The sequence below is a fragment of the Astatotilapia calliptera genome, chromosome 17, assembly GCF_900246225.1.
Source record: "Astatotilapia calliptera chromosome 17, fAstCal1.2, whole genome shotgun sequence".
NCBI lineage: Eukaryota > Metazoa > Chordata > Actinopteri > Cichliformes > Cichlidae > Astatotilapia > Astatotilapia calliptera.
The window spans coordinates 35,058,795-35,083,485 of NC_039318.1; the positions used below are offsets into that span (position 1 = coordinate 35,058,795).

At 41.0% G+C, this 24,691-nt stretch overlaps 1 protein-coding gene across 2 annotated transcripts in view; it reads right to left on the reverse strand.

Moving 5' to 3' along the window:
• The window catches only part of LOC113009780 (copine-8), a 106,697-nt gene extending 90,648 nt beyond the window's left edge, over positions 1 to 16,049 (reverse strand). Inside the window, exon 1 of one of the 2 annotated variants that reach the window (XM_026148311.1) lies at positions 15,703 to 16,049. In XM_026148311.1, coding sequence (XP_026004096.1) covers positions 15,703 to 15,800 — 98 coding nt within the window. In that variant the 5' untranslated portion in view covers positions 15,801 to 16,049. Of the gene's footprint in view, positions 1 to 565; positions 1,589 to 15,702 lie in introns of those variants that run through there. The other variant, XM_026148312.1, reaches the window with a different exon arrangement.
• Between the last annotated feature and the right edge of the window lie 8,642 nt (positions 16,050 to 24,691).

A 24,691-nucleotide genomic window follows, 5' to 3' on the forward strand; every position in this document is an offset into this window, starting at 1 on the left:
TTTAAAAATGAATCTGTAAACACTAAAATGGTTTAGAAATCATGGGGTTTCCATCACCCCGGGATTCACTTACTGAGTTTATGCGTGTGTGCGAGTGTGTGGCCACGCTTAGCAACAGACCAGGAATATTCTTGGAAACACGTGGAGCGAGAGGAAACAACTGAGCATGCTCAGCCGCTCTCAACAGGTCGCTGAGCACCGAGCTACACGTACCTGCTTCTTGGCTAGCTCTCCTTTGTGCCCACCCCTCATTTTTACTGATTTATCCAAAAAAATTTTCATTTGTTACAGAGCGTGAAGTAAAGCACATGCTGGCACAATCAATCCCCCCCCCTCACGGTTTCTCCCTCCCACACACACACACACACACATATATTGAAGGAGAGCATCAGCAGCTTGTATTCTCTCTCTGCTTCTCTAGGAGGGCTGCCCTAATTCTTCCTGACAAGGGCTGGGAGAGCCAAGAGAACATCTCAACACACACAAACACGCGTGCCGAAATGTGCCACGCCACTATCACTCACGCACAGCACACAGCTACACATCTGTGCTAGTGGCATTTTACCTTAATCGCCTTTGTCACCGCTTTCAGTGCAGTTTAGTCCAACTCGGCTAGCTTCCTCCATCAACACATGTCACTGGCCAACGTATGACCGCAACTGCTAAAAAGGAACGAAGGTCAAATGTCTTCATCCAATTGAGAGCCGCCGAGCGTGACGTGCTTAGTCTGATAATATATATTAGTTTTAGATCTTTACGGTGCTGTGTTGTGTTACCATACAGCAGATGATAACCGAGGCTCGATCAGATAGAAATTCCTTGTGCTTGTGTGACGTGTTAGTGTGTTTGCGACTGATTAGCAGTGTGTAATTAGAGGCTACCCGGAGCTGGTGTGGGGGATAAGAGTGAGGAAGTGAGGAGGATAGAGGCATTTCTCTTTCTTTGTGCGGTGCCAACCTTCTTCCTTTCTCGTGTGTGTGCATGTTAGCTTCTGCCTGCTTGCAGTGCTATCAGTGGGGGAGAGAGACTTGTGTTTGTGCATGTGAGAGAAGACATGCTTGGATGTGCAGGCTGAAGCTAGGGGCTTCTACATGAGGGAGACAGACAGGGAGAGCGGCAGCATCCCTGAAGGAATTCAAGCAGCCTCTATGCTATGTGACCAGGATAGAGATGACTTCATTAGGCCAGTCAGTTTCTCTCTCCCTCCCCCTCCTTCTGTCTTTGCCTTCCCCTAGCTGTACATAAAGCTGCGAGGGAGCTCTACTGTATGTCAAGTAATCTTACTTGTCAAATAGTCCAAATCTGGGTCGCAATAGCAATCTGAAAGCTTGGCTTGTTGTGTTTTTGTGAGACAGCGTGGAAAAAAAATCCCAATCTGATATAGCCACTTCTCTATCCAGATATCAAACACACAAAATGTCAAAAAAATCTAATTGGCCGGGCAGATTCCACGGGAGATGTTGTGATTTGTTTTATTTTACCTTTATGTCTCACAGGACAGGAGGCGACTGACATCGGTGTGGAAATAAAATGTCAGAGCATCAAATGTGACTGAATTTTATATGTGTGTGCTGAAAATGTCATCAGCTGTCTGACTGATGGAGGGGGGGGGGGGGGGGGCACAAGGCAGCACAAATGCCTGCAAGAGTGTGTGGGCAGGCGCGACTGGTTAAACACTTTGAAATGCATGTGTGCACATACAGTGTGTGTAATGTAGGTGTCAGCCCATATGGAGTCCTTCAGCTGAATGGCTCCATATGGGCTTTTTTTCTGTACATCTAGCTGATGGATGACTTTGCTCTTCTCTACTGTTCTTTGATGGAGCATTGAGTCTGTGCTTTTATTGCCTGTGTCGACCAGAAGGTCAACAGGTCTTACTGCATAGGTCGTACTGAGACTTAGTCTCCACTAAATAATTTCAGGAAAATTACATCTTAATGAAAACAATCTGATATAAAATGTCTAAAGAACAGCTAGAAGCATGCGAAACAGTGTAAACATCAAGTATAGAGTCAGCCGAGTCCATAAAGTCAAGCTCAGCTACAGTCCCAGCAGATGAGCTGATTACTGTGATCTGCTGTATATAAAAAAGAAAAGCTCGGTACATGTTAACATTTTCATCTCAGTTCCAGTTTTGAATGGATAAAATTATTGCTGTTTTGTTCTCTTTTTTTTAAAAAAAATATTTTTAATATATTTAATATATAGCTACTGGTTCATCTGGTTTTATAAATCAAGTGCACCAATTTTCCTTTACAGTGGTGCAGAACATATTGCCTCTTATAGGAAGGGGCCAGCAGGGCGAGCAAAGGCGAACTCACAGTTTAAGTAAATGGAGGCACTAATCGGCAAACTCCATCTAGAAGAAGCAAAAGGTATCTGCAGTAAAACGTGTTGCCTGAGGCTGCATTTCATTTCCAGATCTTTCAGTAGCACTCAACTAAGGCCTTATCAGGGTGTTAGCTTCACTTATCCACTGCAACTACCCTGCTGGTTTATGACCATTCACAAGTTCACAGCCACCTAGGCCTTGTGTTGCTTCCGTCTCCCCCAGCAAACATCTTGTGGTGCAGGCTGTAGACTGGCAGACAATGGTGCTAGTACTTATGAAATGGGCTTTAAGTCTGTACTTAATAGCTTAGACTATAGAAAACTCTGTGGCCCCCAGCACTTCTTAATTATCATTTTTTTATTTAAACTTTATTTAAAGTTTAAGTAAATCCCCAAGAAACAGAAACTATATCAAGTATTTAAATTGTTTATTATAAACCTGCCTACAGTTGCAGCTCATCTGCAAGCCACTTTGGAACCCACCCCCACCCCAGCTCTCGTTTCACATGCTTCTAATGTTAACAGTGTTACATCTGTTATGCACATGGATGGACACTGAGATCCCAGAGCCACAGCAAGACAATGTTAGCTTTGCTTTATCATAATAAATACCCTGACACTAAATATGATAGAAAACAACTGAATATGGTGAAAACAATTTTAGACATCCCTGCTAGGAAAACACAACAAATATAAATTCCTGCAGAATGAAATCCCTTAAACCGCAACCGGGTCATGGCAGATGGCTGCTCCACCCCGATCCTTCCTGTTAAAAGGGAGTTTTTTCTTCCTACTGACGCCAAGTGCTTGTTATAGGAGGATCAGTTGATTTGGGGGTTTTACTCTATTGTTTTAGGGTGTTTACCTTACAATATAAAGGTAAACTGTTGTTGTCATTTAGCGATAATAATAAATAAAACTGATAAATAAAACTGAACTAAATTAAAATGACAATCTTCCTTTCACTTAAGTGATCCTGACTGAACCCGCTTTTTCACAACTCCAAAGTGACTTTCCATCATTTATTCCCGAGTCCATTAGTGACTCGGGAATAAATAATGTAATCTTACAGCAAGTTGCTGGTGTTAAAGGTGTGCGTGTCCTTGAGTCCATGTTTTATCACCTCCATTTAAAATAACACCACAGCTGTCCAACCTTGAGGGTCGGGCCATCATGTACGCTTATTTTCCCTTCACTTATTACTTCTGCATGCAGCAGTCAAGTAGTACATATCTGCTTTCTGTTTTTAATAGTGTGTGTGTGTGTGTGTGTGTGTGTGTGTGTGTGTGTGTGTGTGTGTAGCCCTTGACATCTGTCAGTGACTTCTCTTCACCGTCTCCATCAGATCTTTATCAATGCATTTCTTCACCCTTTAGCTTTCCAGCCAGATTGATGGTGCAGAGGGATTGTATTAGCGTGCAGCTTGCATGTTGTGTACAGTACAAATAGACACACACATGTTGCGGCACTTTGCGCATACGCACCCGTCGACTTGCATAGCAAAAAAACAAAAAAAACCAAAACCACAAACTAAACACCCACAGTGAGCAAACAACAGAAGAACCAAGGTCGATAGTAATTTCCACAGAGTGCATAAATCTTTACTGACTTGAAAGCTCAAACCTGATTACAGAAAAGCACTTTGGCCTATAGCTTGCATATGAGACACTCTCTCGGATGTATATTAACACACTGCGAGAGCAGCTCAGAAAATACTCAGAAAACAGAGCCGGGGTACAACAGAGAAGACAAAAGCATTACTTTCCAGTAGCACAGAAAGGGTTTCTTCAATACAGCTTTGTCTCAGTGATTGCCACCACCACTGTGTTCTCATCCAAAATCATTTGCGCTCCCCGCTGTTGAGAACCGCATGTAAACAGACGAGGGGAGAAAAAGTGATCGGCTGCTGCGTCACTACACACACACAGTCTTTTGTGCTTTTTGCCAGCATTGAACCAGCGCACAGCAGGCAATTCCATCTTCCCTTCAAAGTGATGGTTGTCAGCGACGTCTTCAATAAGAGCACTATTATGCGAGCTCTATGGGGCCAAAAAGGTCAACGCAATCACTTCCCATAGAAGGAGTGGGTGTGAGCACCCTGAAAATAGATAGCCAAGAGGGTCGTGACTTGTGATGTTAAAGGCTGGTAAGTGGTTCACGAGTAGCGCTCGGAGCAAAATAGTAAGCCGGGTGGTAAAATATTTTCCTGCAGCAAGAGAAACAGCAACCCACCTTTGTCCACAACAGCAAGAGAAGCACAGGTATAACTAATGATAGTAAAAGCGATGGAGACATTTAAAAAATATATATACCTGAATCCACCTGTGCACTTCCTGTTATGACAGGTCAAAAGATCTTCAGGACTTTAAGAGGGGCTTTAAAGGCGCCGCATGCAATCCAAAGCATGTGTCTTCAGGCGGTGTTACATTTTAGCTACACTTTATCTCAACAAATACCTTCACACTAAAATCTTTGATGATAACATTCTCGTCATGAACGATAACAATTTCAGACGTCACTGCCAGGAATCCACAACAGAGGAACACATGAGTTTACATCTTAACATTAGTCATCCTTTCTCTGGGGGGGGGTGTTGATGACCAAGAATGCGTTCATGATGGCTCAACTTTGCAAACTCTTGTGTGTCCAACCTACATTCTCCCAACCTACTTTTCATCCTTTTCTTGGCAGTGTCCCAATAACTCCAAGTGTCTTCCCTCTGCTTGCTTGTGATTCAATTAATTCACTCTTCGCTCCGTGTCAAAGCCTTGTTTCGTGTTATTTGCCCTCTCGCAAACGCTTTGTGATCAAGAACACACAGTGTTGGGGAGTAACGGAATACATGTACCGCCGTTACGTATTTAAAATACAAAATATGAGTAACTGCATTCCGTTACAGTTACCGTTTAAAAAGGTGGTATTTAGAATGCAGTTACTTTGTTGAAATAAATGGATTACATGGCGGTATTTTCCTGTTTCATATTGTGGCGGGTCAGGACTGTTTGGGTTTGGTTTGACAGCTATGCTCTGTTGTTCCAGGCGGCAGCGTTACAGTTGCCATGGTTACAGGGTGACGCTCTCTCTCTGCGACTGTGTGTTTCCTGGGTGTTGTTGTTGTTGTGCTAAGCTAATAGACAGAATGCTACAGGCATAGCCCTAAAGAAAGTAGCCTCATGGGCAGTGTAGTCCGTGCTGCAGGGAGAATGGACTGGCATACCCGTTATGTGTCTGTGAGCGCGAGGAGGGAGAAAAAGGAGAGTGGAAAAGTAGTTATCGTAGCAGAAACGGGAGCTGGAAGCATGTAAATATAATAATAACCACTGCAGCCAAGAAGAGTGCCTGACGAGCCCAGCTGTAAGTAAGCTATTAAGACTCAACTGTACACTGTGTTCGTGTTTTCCTCCGAAACAATAAGTTCCGTTGGAGCAGCCTTTCAACGCCTCTCTCTGTCTCAAACTTGACCCAGACAACAAAGTAAAGCTATTTTTCGGCTACAAACCCAACACAGAACCGACGTATTAGCCAGAAGTCCCTTTACTATGGAGCCGCAGACCTTCAGTAACAGTAATAAATCACAGCAATAGTACATCCATGCAGTTGTAAAAAGCATGATAATATATTAAGTAATCCAAAGTATTCAGAATACGTTACTCTCATTGAGTAACGTAACGGAATACGTTACAGAATACATGTTGGGGCATGTATTCTGTAATCTGTAGTGGAATACATTTTAAAAGTAACCTTCCCAACACTGACAACACAATGTGCTAATAAGGAGACCGAAATCAATCCGTTTTCCTTGCCTTGGGAAAAGATTACTGCAGACTGGAACACAATATTCATCTTTTTCAATCTTGGTGAAAGTTCAATAAAATATTTGGGTTGTCCTAAATCATCATTGAAAACTTTTTAAAAAAGAACCACAAGGCTTAGCAACAGAGTAACCTGTATGTTTCACGATAGAAAAGGATTAAACCTGGAGAAGGTAAATGGTGAGGTGGTCTACAACTTCTGAGGAATGGAAATGTGGACCTTACTTTTATATTTATTGCTTAATGTGACGGTAAAATGCAAACTGCACAACTGCTGGTAACAAAGTGACAGTGACACAATACAAGCAATGGCACAGAGAGCATGCTGACACTAAGCCAGTAGTGAAGAGCTGACAATGATGTTAAAGCTCACTTCTAGCACTGTAGTCTTCACTTTTTCCTATACCTGTTTCTACAGCAGAATCACTATGGCGATGCTGGGAAGTGCTCTTTGGGCTGGTTTCAGACTCCGGTGGCTTTGTGTTTGTACTGCACTGAAATAAACACCTCATGTGTCCTCATTATTATAGGAATTTGTGTTTTTGTGTGGTAATGCAAACTGGTAATTCTGCAACAATGTATCTCAGGCCTCTTTACAGAGTAATCTAAAAGTAATCTAACGAGCAGTGTATCAAATTACAAACATCATTTAACACTCCCACTATACGACTAACAAAAAGACTAATCTTTTCATAGCATTCATTCCAGCCAGAGAAGTGCCAGATAAAAGTGGTAGCGCTAATGCAAGATTGTCAAAGATCAAAACAGTATTTCAGCGTACGCCTGCAGTAGGCTGCTCTTTTACCGCTGCTTTACTGTCCTTTCATATACACAGCTATAGATAACACATTGTCCTAACATTGTAACACTGTGACTAAGCAGAACTGAGTTTGCAAAGCCATTTCATTCTGCATCAAGTCTATGCATATGAACAGTGTTGGGACTAACGCGTTATTAAGTAACGCGTTACAGTAACTACTAGAGATGGCACGATACCACTTTTTTATGTCCGATACCGATACCGATATCATAAATTTGGATATCTGCCGATACCGATATGAATCCGATATAGTGTTTTTTAATCAACAAAACTGTTTTTTAAATATCTTGCTGCATTTTGTATAAGTTCATACTCAAGTTTAAAACAACAACTACACTAAAGCTATTCTGTTATACCTGTATGCAAAAAAAAAATATTTCATAGTTCAGCAATACTGATCAATCTAATAAACTTAAACCTACACCATCCTCCCTATTCTGGTATTTTAAAGAGTACTTAGCATATATATTAAGCAACCTAACTAATAGAGTTCCAACTCCCAGCAACAATAAAAATAAATAAATAAAAAATAGGGAATCACCCCTCACGCTCCACCTCATGATGCTTAATCGACGTAATCAACCTTAATTTGATGCAGTGTGAAAAAAAAATGCACAGAAATCAATTATTTTTCAAGAAATATTAAACAGATTCAACATCTTTCTTCAACAAAATTGCAGACTGCACAGATGGTACCTTCCCAAAGGAAAAAGTACTATAGCTTACTAGGGTATATATATTAGACTTAATAGTCACTATATACAGTAATTGACTTCTATTCATTTTACATCAAATTAAAACTTTGGGTGTCAGATAATTATTTATTAAAAGCTAGACATTTTAAATGAGAATAAGAAAGAAAAGTATGTCTTTGTGCCCCCTTTTCCCTGTTCATGCCCTATCGGCCCCCCTGGCTAAACTTTGCTAGATCCGCCCCTGCACAGTTACCAGCGTCAGCTACGTAGAAAAAGATCCTGGAGTAGAAAGTAATATTAAATACATTCTAACAATAGCTGATCAAGCTTAAACGTGCTGCTGTTGTTCAGCCGCTGGTTTCCTCTTTCTGGTGCAAAGTGGGCCAAAAGCAAACTAGAGAGACGGACTCGCGACAGAAAAGCCGATCAGCTGATCGTTAAGCAGTTTCATGATTGAAGTAGCAGCAAGAAGAGGCAGTATATCGTTTGTTAAGCTTAACGCAGGAATGCTTTACAAACATTCAGAGATGGACTTACACACTTGCTTTACTTCTCTCGGGATAACTTTATCGGAGATGAAATGCCGGGTTGCTAGCGAAGCTCCAAATGCTATTCAGACCACCGACAGGTCCCGCATGCCACAGCCGCTCTATCACGTGATGCATACTGCTCTGACGTGCTAACGTTCTGAGGTGAGTTACAGCGTGTTGCAAGTTTTGTGAGGTGCTTTCGTGATATTTAATGGATCGGATTACATTTTTTATTTTTCTCCGATATCCGATCCAGTAATTTAGGTCAGTATCGGACCGATACCGATACGTAATATCGGATCGGTCCATCTCTAGTAACTACGTTATTATTGCGGTAACGAGCACGGTAACTAGTTATTATGCCAAAACCGGGAACGCGTTACTCGTTACTGGGATTTAGATAGGCTCGTTATTCGTTACTTCGTGTCGTGGCTATAGCGGAGCTTCCACAGATTCAATAACATTAGCAAGTGGTGGAAGCCAGCAGGTGGATGAAGGAAAAGGGAGGCAAGAGGAGAGACCCGAAGCGGCCGCTGGTCCGAGAGTGTCAGGTGAACTGAACTTCAGGTAAGAAGTTATAACCTGCAGTCCATCTGGGTCAGATATAAACTAAGTTTAGGTGGAGTTTATTTTCGTTATGCTGACTTTTTCGTACTGCGTGCTAGCTAGCATGACGAAGTTTCTATACAGATGGGTGGGTGCTATGTTACTGATGTTGAACTTTATTTTGTTCATAAGGTTAATTATTAGAGTTGCCAACCGTCCCGTAAAAAACGGAATCGTCTCGTATTCAGAGAAAATATGCGTTTCGTATTGAGGTGAAAAGGAACACAGTTTGTCCCGGACTTCAGCTAGAATGGAAAAAGACACAAAGCTGGAGTTTTTCTGCGTCTTTACGCTGTCAGCTGCCTCTTCTTCTCTCTTCCTCTCACCCTCCCTCCCCTGTTTCTACTTCAATCATGAAACTGATCAATGATCAGCTGATCAGCTTTTCTCTCTTGTTTATTTATCGCCCACTTTGCGCCAGAAAGAGGAAACCAGCAGATGTCGCGGTAAACAACAGCAGCACTTTTAAGCTTGATCAGCTGTTGTTAGAATTTATTTAATATTACTTTCTACTATCAGCTGATGTTTGCTGGAGCCACAGCTGTAAAGCTGCTGGTCATGATGTCGGTTTGGTTATGTGATGAGAGGGAAACATGAAGATGAAACCAGGAGATGTCCTTACTGAATCATCAGAGCTGTGATGGAGAAACAGGTTTACCTTTTAGGTGACATGAATGAGTTGAAGGGAAGTTATGAGCTGTTTCTGAGAGACAAATAACCCCAGGATACTTTTTTAGGTAGCTGACAGCTGGTAACTGTGCAGGGGCGGATCTAGCAAAGTGTTGCCAGGGGTCCATGTAGGGCATTAAAAGGGAAAGGGGGGCACAAGGAAATACTTTCTTATTCTCATTTAAAATGTCTCGCTTTTAAAAAAATAATTATCTGAGTCTTACAACAAACGATTGATAGATTGATGCATATATACCATCAGAACAGTGTACATCACTGTCACAACAGCGTTTATTTTCATTCAAAGGCTTTATGATTTTTCCTATAATGGTCAAAATGCCCGGGACGATTTTTTTGTCCCAGTCCAGCTCTGTATGCAGCTCATCTGCAGTCTGTTGTTACCTACATCTCCCTATTCAGAAGGCAGAATTTCCGAGTTCTGAGTACAATCGAAAGCACCACGACTGCAGTTTTTGTGTTGGATGTAAAAAGCAGGCTAGGATAGAATCAGGTGTGGGATTTCTCTCATGGAAATGTGCACATTATTGTTTTCCTTTCTATTGGTAGGTGGCACAGTGCACTTGTGGCAAGTATGCAAGCTAGAAGACTGGCACTCTTGCTGGGTATCCAGTTACGGAAGCAACACATTAACAAGAAAATTCTGAGTAAAACCAAAGTTACTTTCCCTAGTAACTAGTTACTCTGAAAGTAATTAGTAACTTGAAGTAACTGAGTTTCTTTTGATAGAAGTAACTAGTAATGTAACTAAGTTACTAATTTAAAGTAACTTACCCGACACTGCATATGAAGTAGTGATAAAGCTGTCAGCACAAGATTTTGTGTGTATATATAAACAATATTCAATCAGCATAGTTATTCAGGTGCTGTTGCATCAGCCATGTTGGCAACAGAAGGAGCTTTTTAAGTTAGTTTAATGAAAAACCAAGGAAGGTGATGCAGTTTGATCTCGGTGGCCGTCTTTCTGCAGTTTCAAACTGTCGGTATACACTTGTCAGCATATACTGACAACTCTGCTGCTAAACGAGACCTCTAAAAATAAGAGAAAAGTCAAGGTTTCCCCTAGCTAACAGAATACAACTGACCTCTTGCACAGCATGGCAGGTAAATTATTACCTCGCCTGTCCACTACCAGCTGATTTGAGGCTATATGCACTCTATGTGGGACGTCTCCATTCTCCCATTGCTGCTTAAGCAATAGGTAACAACATGCTACCAGTTCCTAACAGCACTTAAGCAATGGACACACGGTAAAGGTTACATCTGAACTCAGTGTGGGCTCTGCCTCTAACATTAACTGAATTTACATTTTGTTCTTTGATAAACAACAACACATTTCAATATTTCTACTAATGTACTGAGAGCACAGCAGTTATTGTGAATGCTCAGTGTGGACAAACATTACATTGCATCATGGGATTAGCCTTCCCGTTCTTACAGAGAAATACCAAAAGCTGCAGGACTACTTGTGGTTTAAAGTAGATACAATGACACATTTTTTCAGTGAATCCATTAGGATCACAGCAGTCATGTGTCCCAGCCTTCGGGCCTATACAAATATGACCTTATTTTCAAATTTGGCCTCTTTTCACATTTCAAAACAGTCCCTATTCAAATGAAGACAACCTGTATAGGCATGGCAAACAGTATGTTAAGATTCATTCAGATGCAACTATCATCCATGAAACAATACACACACATATATATATATATATATATATATATATATATATATATATATACATACACACACACATATATACACACATATATATATATATATATATATCATGAAGGTGCACTGCCAATGTTTTGCCAACAGTGATTAGTGTAAGTGATGCATTTGTCCTCTGCATAACTATACAAGTAAGCAGGACGGAAGCAGATAACTGTTACAATGTTTGCATTTTAAGACACCTTTTTTAGCATAAACTGAAGAATAGGATATCATATACTGGGTTGGACTACTGGACCAATATATATGGCTATTAGTGATCAGCTAGTTGTTGATATGATTGTTTTTGTGAGAAGGAATTTCATTATTTTTGTTGCTGTCCACTTTGTCCTCAATTCCACTGCTGGGTCGGACCGCATGGTTGAGCGAGAGCTGTGATTTGTACACATCTTGTATGCAGTGGCTTGGAAACCTGCCACTGTGTGGTTGAAGTTAAGTACTGTTGTAGCATCAAAGTGTAAGTCTCACCAGAACGTCTGCTAATCCAGAGACCATGCTAGGTCTACCAGTGGTGTGCTGCTTTGTGTTTTTGATTTCTTTAATGTTATCCTAATAATTTATCCTAATAATTTATTAGGGTGCTTTAACGCTGTTGATTTAGAGACTGCAAGCGCTGCATTTGTTATCTGATTGCATCATTCATATCCTTTGGTTTTTGTCCAGTTTAAAACTAAATATATCCCACCTAGGTGATATTTAGCAAGTGGGCGTATGCAGTTCATCTCCTCACACATAGCTCTTTGGATATTATATCAGCAATCGCTAGTATAGTGCTGCTAAATTACCAGTAATCATCATGGCTGGATGGACCATTTTAGCACATTTCCCAACCCATATACTCGTGCAAACAAACTAAAACACTGACCCTACAGTTAAATAGAAAGCAAGTCGTCTGTACTCAACAGCACTCTATTGACTCACTACACATTTCTCGACATTATAAGGCTGGGACAAGCTTTACAAGCAAAGACTTTTAGAATGTCATAAGCTTATGTCTGGGTTTGTGTGCTAAAAAACAAACAAACAGGTGTGTGCTGGTCAGATCGATAACTGTAACAGAATATCTGGACTTGAGGCCATTCACCAGTATACAGTATGTGCGGACAGACTGCTTGTGTGCTTTTGTGCAACACAGTAGGCAGAGTTGGTAGCGTACTGATTCTAGCTGATACCTCGGGCTCTCCCATCGATCAGCCAAATGTCTTCAGCACACTGCTGACTCCGAGCCGTGGTCTTATTTCCTGTCCCCATAGAATGGGAGCATTATCTGAATTAGTCAGGATTGCAAGTGAAGAGAGTGTATCAATATTTTTGCAATGGTTATGTCAAGACTGACTATACAGCAATTATATGAAGAGATCTACTTCAAGCGCCAGTCTCATCTTCTTTTCTTGACTTCTCTCTTGCGTCATCTCATTGCAGCAGGTCGTTCATGACTCAACGAGTGTCTCCCAGACGTTTGCGTTAGTTTGAGCAGCAATTAAACATGAGTGCTGAAAACGATGACTGCAGAAAACCAGAATGGGCATCTAAAGCTTTTCAAGAATTTGCACTTAAAGGAATTCAAATTAATTCATCATTAATTGGTAGCTTTTGCACTCACTGCCATTAAAAAACACCAAACCCAACACTTGCAACCATGTTTAACACACTGCAATCCACACTATCTGATATCATGACCACTCACTCGCATTGTTCTCTCTTAAGCCACTGTCTCACTCTAACACCACCCTACACGCACAGAGGGGAACCTAAAAGTAGTAACCATGGCAATATTCAACACTGCCCACCGGGTCCACTGACAAAAACTATTAAACAACACACAATGTATATGGTTTAAGCTCACAGAAACATGTAACTGTAGCATTCCTGCCCCCCCTTTGGTCAGAGGTGGGAGGATAGCCACTAAAACACCCCCCGCCCCCTGGGGCTGTGGAGCTGGGTGACTCAGACATTTGCAAACTCTGACAAAACATGTTCATATATACAGCTGGTAGATGACATTATCCCTCTGTTACTAAGGAGATGAAACCTTCTGGAAATACAGTAGCTACAGTATCTGAGGCACATGGGCAGCACTTCTACCAGCAGCATCACAACAACTTGTAAAAATTTGGAAAAAAACAAAAAAGTAATCTGTGTGGAAACAGTGCTCAAATATAGTGATGTAGTGTCACGGTGCTATGGTCAACTTATTTGGTTAGTATGCTATGATCCAACAAAATTCTAATTGGTGTGACAATTGGAAAACGAGGTAGCCCTACACCAACAGCCTCCAAAGAATAATCCATTATTTTTAGCAGCGGGTAGAACGTGTGGTTACATTGTAACCTGGGTTTTCTGAGTGAGAGACCATCTCTTAAGATAGAACTTTATTAATCCCTCGGGTGGGTTCCTCTGGGAAATTCGACTTCCAAAAAGCACAGCAACGACCGAAGTTACAGTTACAGAATTGTTATATATATATATATATATATATACACACACACACACACACACACACACACACACACACACACACACACACACACACATACATAAAGAATATGTAATGGTGGATTACTGGACTTTCACTCAGAGCTCCAAACACAGTTTTCAGGTACGTAAAGAATATGTACGTAAACCTACATTCTTTAAAATGGTCAGCAGGGGGCAACCCATCTTGCTCTATAACCGTAAGCCAGTCACAATTAGGCAATGAGTGTCTGGTTTCACAGTCATTTCCAATTTTTTCTTGCCTAGTCGGACTTCAAAACACCAAGATGGAAAAAAAAAAGCGTGATCGCACGGTGGCTACATCCAATCATAATGCATATGCTCAAAATTAATTTACACCATGTCAAAATCTCCAGTGAGGCTGTATTTTGTTAAACCAGATGGGCGAAAATTTTAGTAAACATAATAAAAATCTTACTGCTCAACTCCCGACAAGGTATAGCTTCCAGAAATAGTAAACCAACATACATCTTTTGGGATATTTTGCCAATCTCATAATTGGCCACCACCAATACACTGGATGTTGTGCCGGTATGATTTTAGTCAACCGTCTTTGGTTGATCACAGTCTGAGTAAAATGTAGCAAGTTGAAATTCCAATAAAAATCAATAACTGAACAAAATTTGAACTTTATTACTCAGCAAATTACTGTAAATAATTATTAAGATTGTTAACACTTTTAACACTGCTTCTTCGGAAAATTTCAACTTATTGTAATGTGACCCAAGGTACACGTTCTGTGGGTAGGATGTTCCAGTCTATCACAGGATCAACACAGCGACAGACACTCTGACAGCCACACCTCTTTTTTGTGTTTGTTTGGAAAAGCCACAACAATGCTCTGACTATGAAGAGTTACACAACAGCATTTTCAAAAGTGGCTTCACTTCGCTTCATCCTCGGTGTTGAACCTGTTTTTTTAGTTTCTGGAAGAACTTCTCCTTTTCAAAGAACATTTCCGTTAAACATCTGAATAATTGCGGATTTACATATTTCATATATGCAAACTACACAAACCTCATTTTATCAGAGGAAAATCTTGAACCTCCAACACCAACAGATGCTGCACCAGTGATGACATTCATCTGCACCAGAGCTTTACCGCTTGTATCAGGCTGTCCTAGTCTAAACATTTACGGATCTATCAAGTCATGACAGAGGACATCGCTGACAGTGTCTATTTCATTTGACGGCCGTCTCTGCCTGCCTCACACTGGGGCTCTGGAGAGCATGTGTCTGACCCGTGAGGCACACAGCCCGTTGGGTGAAATGTCTAAGATGTCTGGATCTAAATGTTTATGAGCAGACTGAAATGACAAAAACTGCTTTAGCTGTGCCACAATAATGTCCTCGTTTGACAGGTGACCGGGCAGCAGCAACTGTCAGCTGTCACAAACTGCGATAACAACACCAAACAACCGGGCAGACAGCGAGGCAGCAGGAAAATCCCAATATAATAAGCAATAACACCTTCTAAGGTGTTACTGCCTAATATATCTTTGGTATCAAATAACACGTTTATACTTCAAGCTTCTGAGCGGTTGTCCCGTTTTCTCTGGTATTACCATGTTATGTCGATATACGGAGTCAGGTTGGTTTCGTACGTGGCTTGTCACACTTAATAGGCTCTATAAATTTAGCTAATACTGCAAAGTTAGCACATCTTCATAAATGACTCTTTGCTAACCACAGCGAGGTTGCCATATTTCATTAACTTAATCTCTAACAGCCCTAGTTTTGACACTAAGTGACGCAAAAGTGAATGATTTCGCTAACACAAAGTAAATGTAATTTCTTCACGCCATAAACTGAAGAGCAGATGCGACGTTTTCCTTGCAGGTGCTGTAAAATGCGCCGAACTGAAACTAAACGCAAACTTGCTCGGAGTTGAAGCCCAGGTGACTTCCAGCTCGGTGTTTTTTTTTTTCTCCCTCGTCTCCCTGTAAGACTTAAAACCAGGTAAAACACACACACACACACATTCCCCTACCTGCAGGACACCGTGATTTCAACTTTGGTGGCAGGAACAGAAGGGTTGAGCGGGTCGAAATCTACTATCGACGCCATGCTTAGAAAACTGTTGTTCATCCTGTCAATGTTTTTCCTCCTTTTCCCCTTTTACTGCGGTCCTGCCCCTTTTTACGAGCGCTGAAGGAGGATAGCGAGAAACTGTGTTTGCGCCTCCTCGGCGAGAACTGGAGCAAAGGTGCCAGAGAGAGAGGGGCTGGAAGATGTGATGTCACACTACTCTCGCCTCTCTGTGTGTATTCCTCTCTTTCTATCGCCCTTCCCTCTTTTTCTTTTATTTTCATTCTGCCACACGCTTCCCGTCGGTGTCTTTCTGTCTGTGTCTCACTCCTGTTCAGTTCTGCTGACTTCTGTTTAGGTCATTGAATTTCCTCACATTTACAGCCATGGAAGTGCTGACAATGATACAATCGCCAATTACGCAAAACAATAAATGTGTCATGAAAAGTATTTCCTGTGCATGTGTGTGTATGTGCACACACGCACACACACACATATTTCTCCTGCCCCTGTCTCAATACTCTTATTCACTCTACTTGAATTCAGTTTAATTCAGTTCAGTTCAATGTAGGCTTTTGGCTGAAACACCCCTAGCCACGTCTTCCATGGCCGCATTAACCTCTTAAGGGGCCTAGGGCAACAACATCCCCACTTCACCATCACCCATCAGCCCTAGGTCATGTCATTAATATCGTTTAGCTCAGGCTTGTGAAAAGGCTTGTCCATACATGAATTCTTCTCACAAGATAAAAATATCACTTAACTTCTTCTTTCCCCTTTTTTTTTTAATATATATACATACCGGGTGAGGCTGTTACCTACAAATGGGGTTGGCATCTTTTACTACAGTCACACAGTGGTTGGAGACTTTGGCACCACCTGAAAAAGAAGGGGACTAGATCTGCAACCACTTGCAGTCAGCTGCCATCTTCAAATCAGCTCTGGTGCACTAAGATGGCAGTAAAATGATAACAAGACAGACCAGTCTGCTTACCAGTTACCAGACTGAAGGGGGTCAAAGTGTCAATACATGCAATCTGTTCATGATAATATGGCAATTAACTGTGATAAATTGTCAGAAATAACAAATCTGTTGTTGGCTGTTGCAAATCTGTTACCATCTACACAAACAGAAATTCACAATCGATCCATCCTCTGCTGCTTATCCATATCAGGGTCACGAAATTCAAATTAAACAGAAATCCATATTAAGTACTTATATTCAGAATTCAGCTACAATCTCAAAGAAATACACATTCAGAAATTCTGGCACAAATACTGGCAGAGTTGCTGATTGCAACTAGATGATTGTAGAAGACCCAGAACTCCAGGCACCAATTGCATCTATAATGACATAAGCACTGGGCAACCTTGCTTTTATATACACTATAATGCCAAAAGAACTGATTCAACCATCTAAATCACTGAGTTCAGACATTTCAATCACTTTCATGGCTGCAGATATATAAAATCAAGACTGCTTCTACAAACATTTGTGAAAGAATGGGTCACAATCAGAAGTTCAGTGAATTCCAGCTTTGTACAGCATGGACTGTACAACAAGTCCAGTCAATAAATGTCCTTGCATTTAACTATTAGTATTATAACAAAGTGGAAGCAATGGGGAGCGAGAGAAGCTCAGTGACAAAGTGGGAGGCCACATAAAATCCCTAATAGTATACGTAGGTCACCAACTTTCCGCAGAGACCTCCAAACTTCATGTGGCCTTCAGATTAGCTTATCAATAGTCCCCAGAGATATTCATGGAATGGGATCCCATGGCCAAGAAACTGCATCCAAGCCTTATATCACCAAGTGCAATGCAAAGCGTCAGATGCAGAGGTGTAAATCATGCCACAACTGGAGTCTAGAGCAGTGGGGATGTGTTCTCTACAGTGACAAATCGCGAAGTCTGGGGTTGTTTTTCAGGAGCTGGGATCGGCATCTTAGTTCCAGTGAAAGGAACTCTTAATGCTTCAGCATACCAAGACATTTTGGACAATTTCATGCTCCCAACTTTGTTCGAATAGTTTGAGGATGCCCCCTTTCTGTTCCACCAGGACTGAACACCAGTGCACAAAGCAAGGTCCATAAAGACATGGATGAGCGGGGTTGGTGTGGAAGAACTTGACTGGCCTGCACAGCTTGATTGCAACATGATGGAAAATTTGTTTGTATTTATTAAACACAAGCTTCATTTTTTTCATACCATTCATTGGTAGCAATTAAACTGATATCTTCTTATTTTATTGGTTTCCTTTGTGGCTGTCAGCTGGTCACTGCTATTTTCTCTCTCTTATCATTTCCTTTTCTAGGCAAGACTGCCATTTTAAGTACATCATGTGGCTTTTGCATCATGTAGTCCTCAATTAATAAAAACAACAACAACCTGTAATGGCTGCTGCTTAAGTTAAATTTTAGTATAGACAGAACTCACAAAATCATTTCAGTAGGTGGTGGTGCTCTTAAAATATATATATGTGGAGACAATGACTATGGAGAAAGGTTTATGCAAAAATGTTCTCCCAGAAATGTAATAGTTGTTTGACCTAACTCTGGTTCTACCAGTATGTGCCAAGCTCTCTGACAGGCTTCAAAATAAATTGTTTGTAATAGCCAGATATCAGTCTGCAGCCAAACCTTGGATTTGTCCCTGTCTGTCACAAAAATGAGCAACCTATTGTAAAATGACTAAATTATCATGACGGAGTCCATAAATGAAGTCAGTATAGCAATATATTGACACAAGCTTGGTTATAAAAACATACAAAAGCATAGCTAATGCCAATGAATAAATGTGCCAAATGTTTAATATCCAATTAAACCAGATAATTATTTTCATTTTATTATTTAGTTTTTATTTCTTGTCATATTTTTTTTACATTCTAAATCCAATTTCTGAATATTCAGACAAATTTAAAGATTGTTGTTTTTTGACCTGGTCCATTTTTATGCTCTTATATTATCATGGTTGTGTGAAATGGGCTCAAAGATGACAATAATACTAATTATGATTTGCTATGTGATTTCTTTCAGCATTATATCAAACAAAAGTTTTATTATGCCAGGAAAAACAAGCATCAAGCCTGCATTATTATTTTTTAGCTGAGATACAGACTAAAGGGCATCTGCAACTTCAAGCTTGAAGTCAGTGAACTACAGTATTTGCTGTAAGTGCAATAGCAAATCACTGGATAGGACCAAAACTCCAATCCCCCCCTTATTTGTCCCTGGTGGTTTGAGTCCCCATAGATTCGTTGGCTGTTTTGTTCCCTGTGGATAATCCAGCCTTCGTGTCTGTCCGTGTGTCTAGACACACACTCTTCTAGTCTCTGTAGCCTGTGAGGAGATTGTTAGTGTTATTATTATTAGTGTTTGTGAAGAAACATTAATAACCGTCTCACTCTCTCTCCCCCTTTCTCCACGCTAGGAGGATAAGCATCGGATTTAATTAACTGAAAGGGAGACCCTCCGCTAGCAGAGAATAGAATGACAGCGTGATGAATGTGAAGGGATAAGGAGGAGAGTCGCAATATGAGGACACTGTGTGATGAGTGTGCGATTCCAAAAGTAGCTCTACAGTACTTTGAATGTTTCTCTGGAGGCGTGTATATGTGTGTGAGTTTGTAAGAGCTTATCAGGAAACACGTTTGTGCTAGTAAACAAGGCAGCAAGGGCACAAGATAATGTAAGGAATGTCACAAGGCCGAGTGCAATGCATGTTTAAAAAAAAAGTGTCTACTTGTGGTATATATCACACGAGTGTGTGTTTGTGAAAGCATCGTGTTGGGATGATGGAGTCAGAAGATTTTAAAATGACGCATCTTGGTATTAGTCAGTGTGTTTACTGGCTACTTCTCTAAATATAGCTGTCTTACACACACACACACACACACACACACACACACACACACACACACACACACACACACACACACACACACACACACACACACACTGACACGCCCTGAGTTGAATGTGCAGCATGATGGTGAAAACTATTACAGCACCTTTGGGCAAACATCATACCCCTGCCCTGTGTCCGTGTGGGCAGTGCGGTGGATGGGTTCGCACACACACACACACACACACACACACACACACACACACACACACACACACGCACACACACGGACACGGACACACACACACACACACACAAAAGTGCAAGGGCAAAAATTAATACACAGGCACAAACATACAGTATTTGCAGGTGGCACAGAAAGAAAGACAGAAGCTCAATGTAGGCGCAAACATCACATCATCACCACAAGAATGAGCACCACAGGAAGCAACACTGTCTCAGTTAGACAAAAGCACATACACATGCACGGGTACACAAAAAACTTTTCGGTCCATGCTGTCAGAATGATGATATCCATTAATCATAATTGAACAGCTGAGTCCCTGCGCATGCATAAAACATGAAGCCAATTGTAACCAATAAATCCCCCACATATAGTAATTATTGCACACAACTGTGTTACCGGCTATCCATTCCACGTGCTCGTCTCATCGAGGGTCACGGGGTTACTGAAGCCTAGCTCCACTGACAGTGTGCAAGAGGTAGGGTACATACTGGACGGGTCAATGTGCTCACCATCCATCACAAACTAACAGACGCACACACGCAACCACTCACACCTGCAGCCAATTTATAATCACCAATTAACCCAACATGGACTGTGGGAGAAAGCTGCAGCATCCTGAGAAAACCCACGCAGGCACAGGAAGAAGACGCTAACCAATGCATCTCTATTAAAGCACCCACCTACATACTGTACAGTAACCACTGGTGTTCATAGAAGCATTAGTGTTTCAGTATTTTTCTTTTTCCCTTGAGTAGAAATCATTGTAATTAACAGAAGAAAAGATATTTCTTTTTTATACTAGCCCACGTTTCCATTTCTAAAAAAATCTACCCAATAGCTAGTGTTTTAATAGCGTTTAATAGTGTTTTAAATCTTTATAACTTTAACAAATAGAACATTTGGAAGAAAAGCATCTGGACTTCTTTAAGTTGCTTGAAGACGTTTCACCTCTCATCCGAGAAGCTTCTTCAGTTCTAGGGTCAAAAGGTGGAGAGTCCCAGATTTAAGCCCTATGGGAGTGTTTCCCCAAGAGGGATATGGACCCCCTATTGATCCACTACCTAATCACATGAGCCAAGGTGTGAAAACAGGTGTAGGTCACAATCAGCCAGGGTTTCGGGTGAACCCGCTGTGAAACCTAGCCCCACCCTATAATGTGATTTCCTGAGGTCAAAAGGCCCAGGATGTGAGTGGGCATTAAGGTGTCTGGGAAGGATCTCAAAACTGGATTATAGATGGCAGACAGTTGGTGTCGTAAACCACCGCCTCTGTTCAAAGATGGTCGTTCACAGTGGACATAGATGGCTTCTTTCACTCATCTTTCAAACCATCTTTTCTCTTTGTCCAAAATTATGTCCCTCTTGGGGAACACTCCCACAGTGCTAAAATCTGGGACTCTGCACCATTTGACCTTAGAACTGAAGAAGTTTCTCGGATGAGAGGTGAAACGTCTTCAAGCAACTTAAAGAAATTCAGACGCTTTTCTTTCTAAGCTCCTTAGACTACAATGACCTGGATGACTGAGAACCTTCACAGAGATTGTGTGAAAGTCACTTTTTTGCCCATGTTTATTTACTCTCTTCTTTTTTCTTTTTCTTTTTTTTTTAAAAAGTGGAGTCAGAAGCGTTCACATTTGGATGAAACTGTAGAGCACAATGGTTATCAGGTAAAACTAGCAAGCTAGCAAGCTGCATCTACAATCTGCATGAGCCCGTCACATGGACACCCATGCTTACTAATTAGCACAAAATAATATAAAAGTAGTAGTAGTAAAAAGTAACTAAAATGAATTACTAGAATTTCACAAACATGACGTAAGACACGCTCTTAGTACAGCTAAGTATGGTTTAGCTTTCCCGTTCCATGACTTGAATTAGCAAAGATAAAGCTTAGCTGACTAGGTTACAAACTGCCAGGTGCACTCACTTGTATTGTATACACCTGCCAGTCAGTGTGACGGTCCTATAACTCCAGTGTTATAAGTCTAGTGTTTAGTAACACTTAAACCTGTGAGTTAAAAGCCTCTTTACCCGAATGGGGAAGTTAGCAATACTAACCATGGTGTTCATGGCGTACTTTGATGTATAAAGCCTCGTCAATCACAAGTCGCTAACCAATGAGTGTTTGGTAGTGATGTACCAATATCATTCTTTAAGCGATAAAATTACCCCCAGCAACTTAAAGGTATTTTTTATACACATTCTCGAGTTTTCTTTTACTTTCCCCACATTTTGTCACCTAATTAGTGTCATGCTAGCATGTGCTGTCCCCAGTTTCACTGTGAGATCAAACCCTCACTCGTCAACCTCGTCTGTCACCTGCAATTTTTGACATAATGTATGTATTAGCTTCAGTGATGACCCCTTAGCAACTTGGCTCTCAAGTATTAGAGTACGTTTTACAGTAAATAGGAGATAATGCTCATCTATGTTTCTCTTTCAGCTCAGGAATGTTGCCCCTGTGAAACATCCTATGTGGTTATGATGTGCTAATTGACTCTTCGCTGTACAGGGTTCGACTGGAGAATTCTCTGGGTTTAATAGTCACTGACATTTACATAATTCATAGTGATCTGCACTCATACAAAGAGATCTACAGTAGATGATTCAATTCAGAGTCCAAGTCCATTCTGTCAACAAGCACTTTACATTCTCAATTCTCACTGTTGCCCTCTTTTTATTCACGATCACTCGCCTAGTTTCCAACCTCTCCATTCTCCAAGTGGCTCACGGTGTCAAAGCTTTTAAGCCACCGCTCTCTAATTTCATGCTAAAACACTTTATAGACGTATTAAAAATGTTGTTCTTTCCGGTCAATATTGCATCATAACTGAGATCCACTGAGATAGGGTGATTTCTGTGCTCGCATTAGGAGAGGAGGCAGCAGTGGCTCATCAGTTCTGGTCATAAAACAGGGGCGCCGGTGGAGGATTCACTCTGTGGAAAATGGAACTGATGGTGGTTATTGACCGTGTCCTCCAGATCCTCATTGCTGCTGAGAAAAACGTCTTTAACTACCAAGTGGTCGGTTTCCTCGCCCCTCATCTTGTCCTGCTGATTCAGTCTTTAGATTTGTTTTCATATGGCTTTAAAAGAAATGAAAAGCACATTAGGTGCTTTAGGTGTTCGTTTTTTTTTCCACGCCGCATACTAATCTACATTCTTCTTACCAATCACGCCCACGTTTATTTCAGGAAATCATCCAAAGATAAAAACAGAGAACTGCCTCTGGTATCCCACTGCTTGTTTTAATTTAATTTTTTGACCAGTGTTGAAGAGGGCAAGCCACGAAGAGAAAAAGCGAAATCTCCCCCCTCGCCCAGGACCATTTCACAGACAAAAATGAACCGGTATTGATGGTAATCCCTGGATAAATACAGAGCACATGCAGCTGCAGAAATCCCATTATTCAGACAGAATTAACTGTGAAACAAGAGCACCTGCTTAAGGTCCACACATCACCAATCAGTGCGTTCACTGAGCAGATTAGAGGAGGATATGTTATCTGAACTCATCATACATTACGTCGCAATTAAACTGAAAGTGGAATTCCCAGTCCACACCTTCAGCCCGACAGATTGTAATTGATTTCTGGTGAAACCTGATCATCAGGGTTGTACTTTATGCGACAGTAACTCGGCTCTTATTAAATTCCGTAAATTCCAGAGGAGCTGGTAGGACAGAGAGCCGGTGTCAGGTATAAAAACTGTCACGTTGTTTTTCAAAAACTAGTCTTTTGAAACAGCAGCAGTAATACTGTCTTGTCTGTGGTAGCTGACACACACGTTATCATTCTAGGACGTTGCAGTCTGGTTATGTTTTACTTCCTTTAAAGTGTGATATTTTTCTACAAACAAACACTCAGTCATAAAGCGCCGCGTGATGCGTGAATCCTTTCCGTGTGAATTCCCCATTAAAAGCGCTGACCTGTTTTCCATGCCACCTCAACCCCAAATGTGCTGGAGCATGTGTCATACCCGACATTACAGTATCTGTCAGAATATTATGTAGCTGCACGCATGCTTCTGCTGCATGCAGTGGCTTGTCACAAATTCACAACTTACAGACATACAAGTTAAATTAATTACAAGTTGCAAATGTTATGTAGTTAAGCGAGATCAATCATCCACTAATCAGTTTGTGAAGTGCGATTTTATAGGAGAATCTCAAATGAAACATAATCAATTCCCTGTCAAAATAAAAGCAGAGAAAGGAAATAAGTTATGCTGAGTTAATGAGGTTGAAAGTGGCATTGTGTGGGTGTTATGTCATCTGATTGCGCTTATGAGGCGTATTACTTCTGTTCCACTTTATACTAAAGTTCAACACAGTACATATAAGAAAGTGTCAGACACTGTTCCTCTGCCATGAGGCCAGTTAACACTCTGCTGCTCTCACTACCTCTGAACATTGAATATCGATCCTTCTTCTGTTTATAAGATTGGGGAAACCTGCAGTCAGCTGAGACTGAAGAAATCACTTGGATGAGTGACGAAACGTTTCTCCTACAAAAAAGCTACGTCCAGATGAACAGAATCAACTTTTGGAGATCGATCCTTCTATCACTCTTTACATTATTATTTTTTAATCTTTTTTGCCTCCTGCTTTGTCTTTAGCAGTACACTTCAGGCAGTGCTGCTGCCTGGAGTTATAATTAAAAGGCAATTGAAATAAGCTGGCAGACAAATAATGACTCAATGGGTACAGAGGAAGATACTGCACAACGTATATATCGCATGTTGAGGACACACAGTGTTTAAGATTCTACACATATTTAAAGTCATAATTATTCATAGAGCCATAGGCCAAATTATTCCATCATCCAATGGTGCATTTATTTATTTGCGGTTTTCTTTTTGGG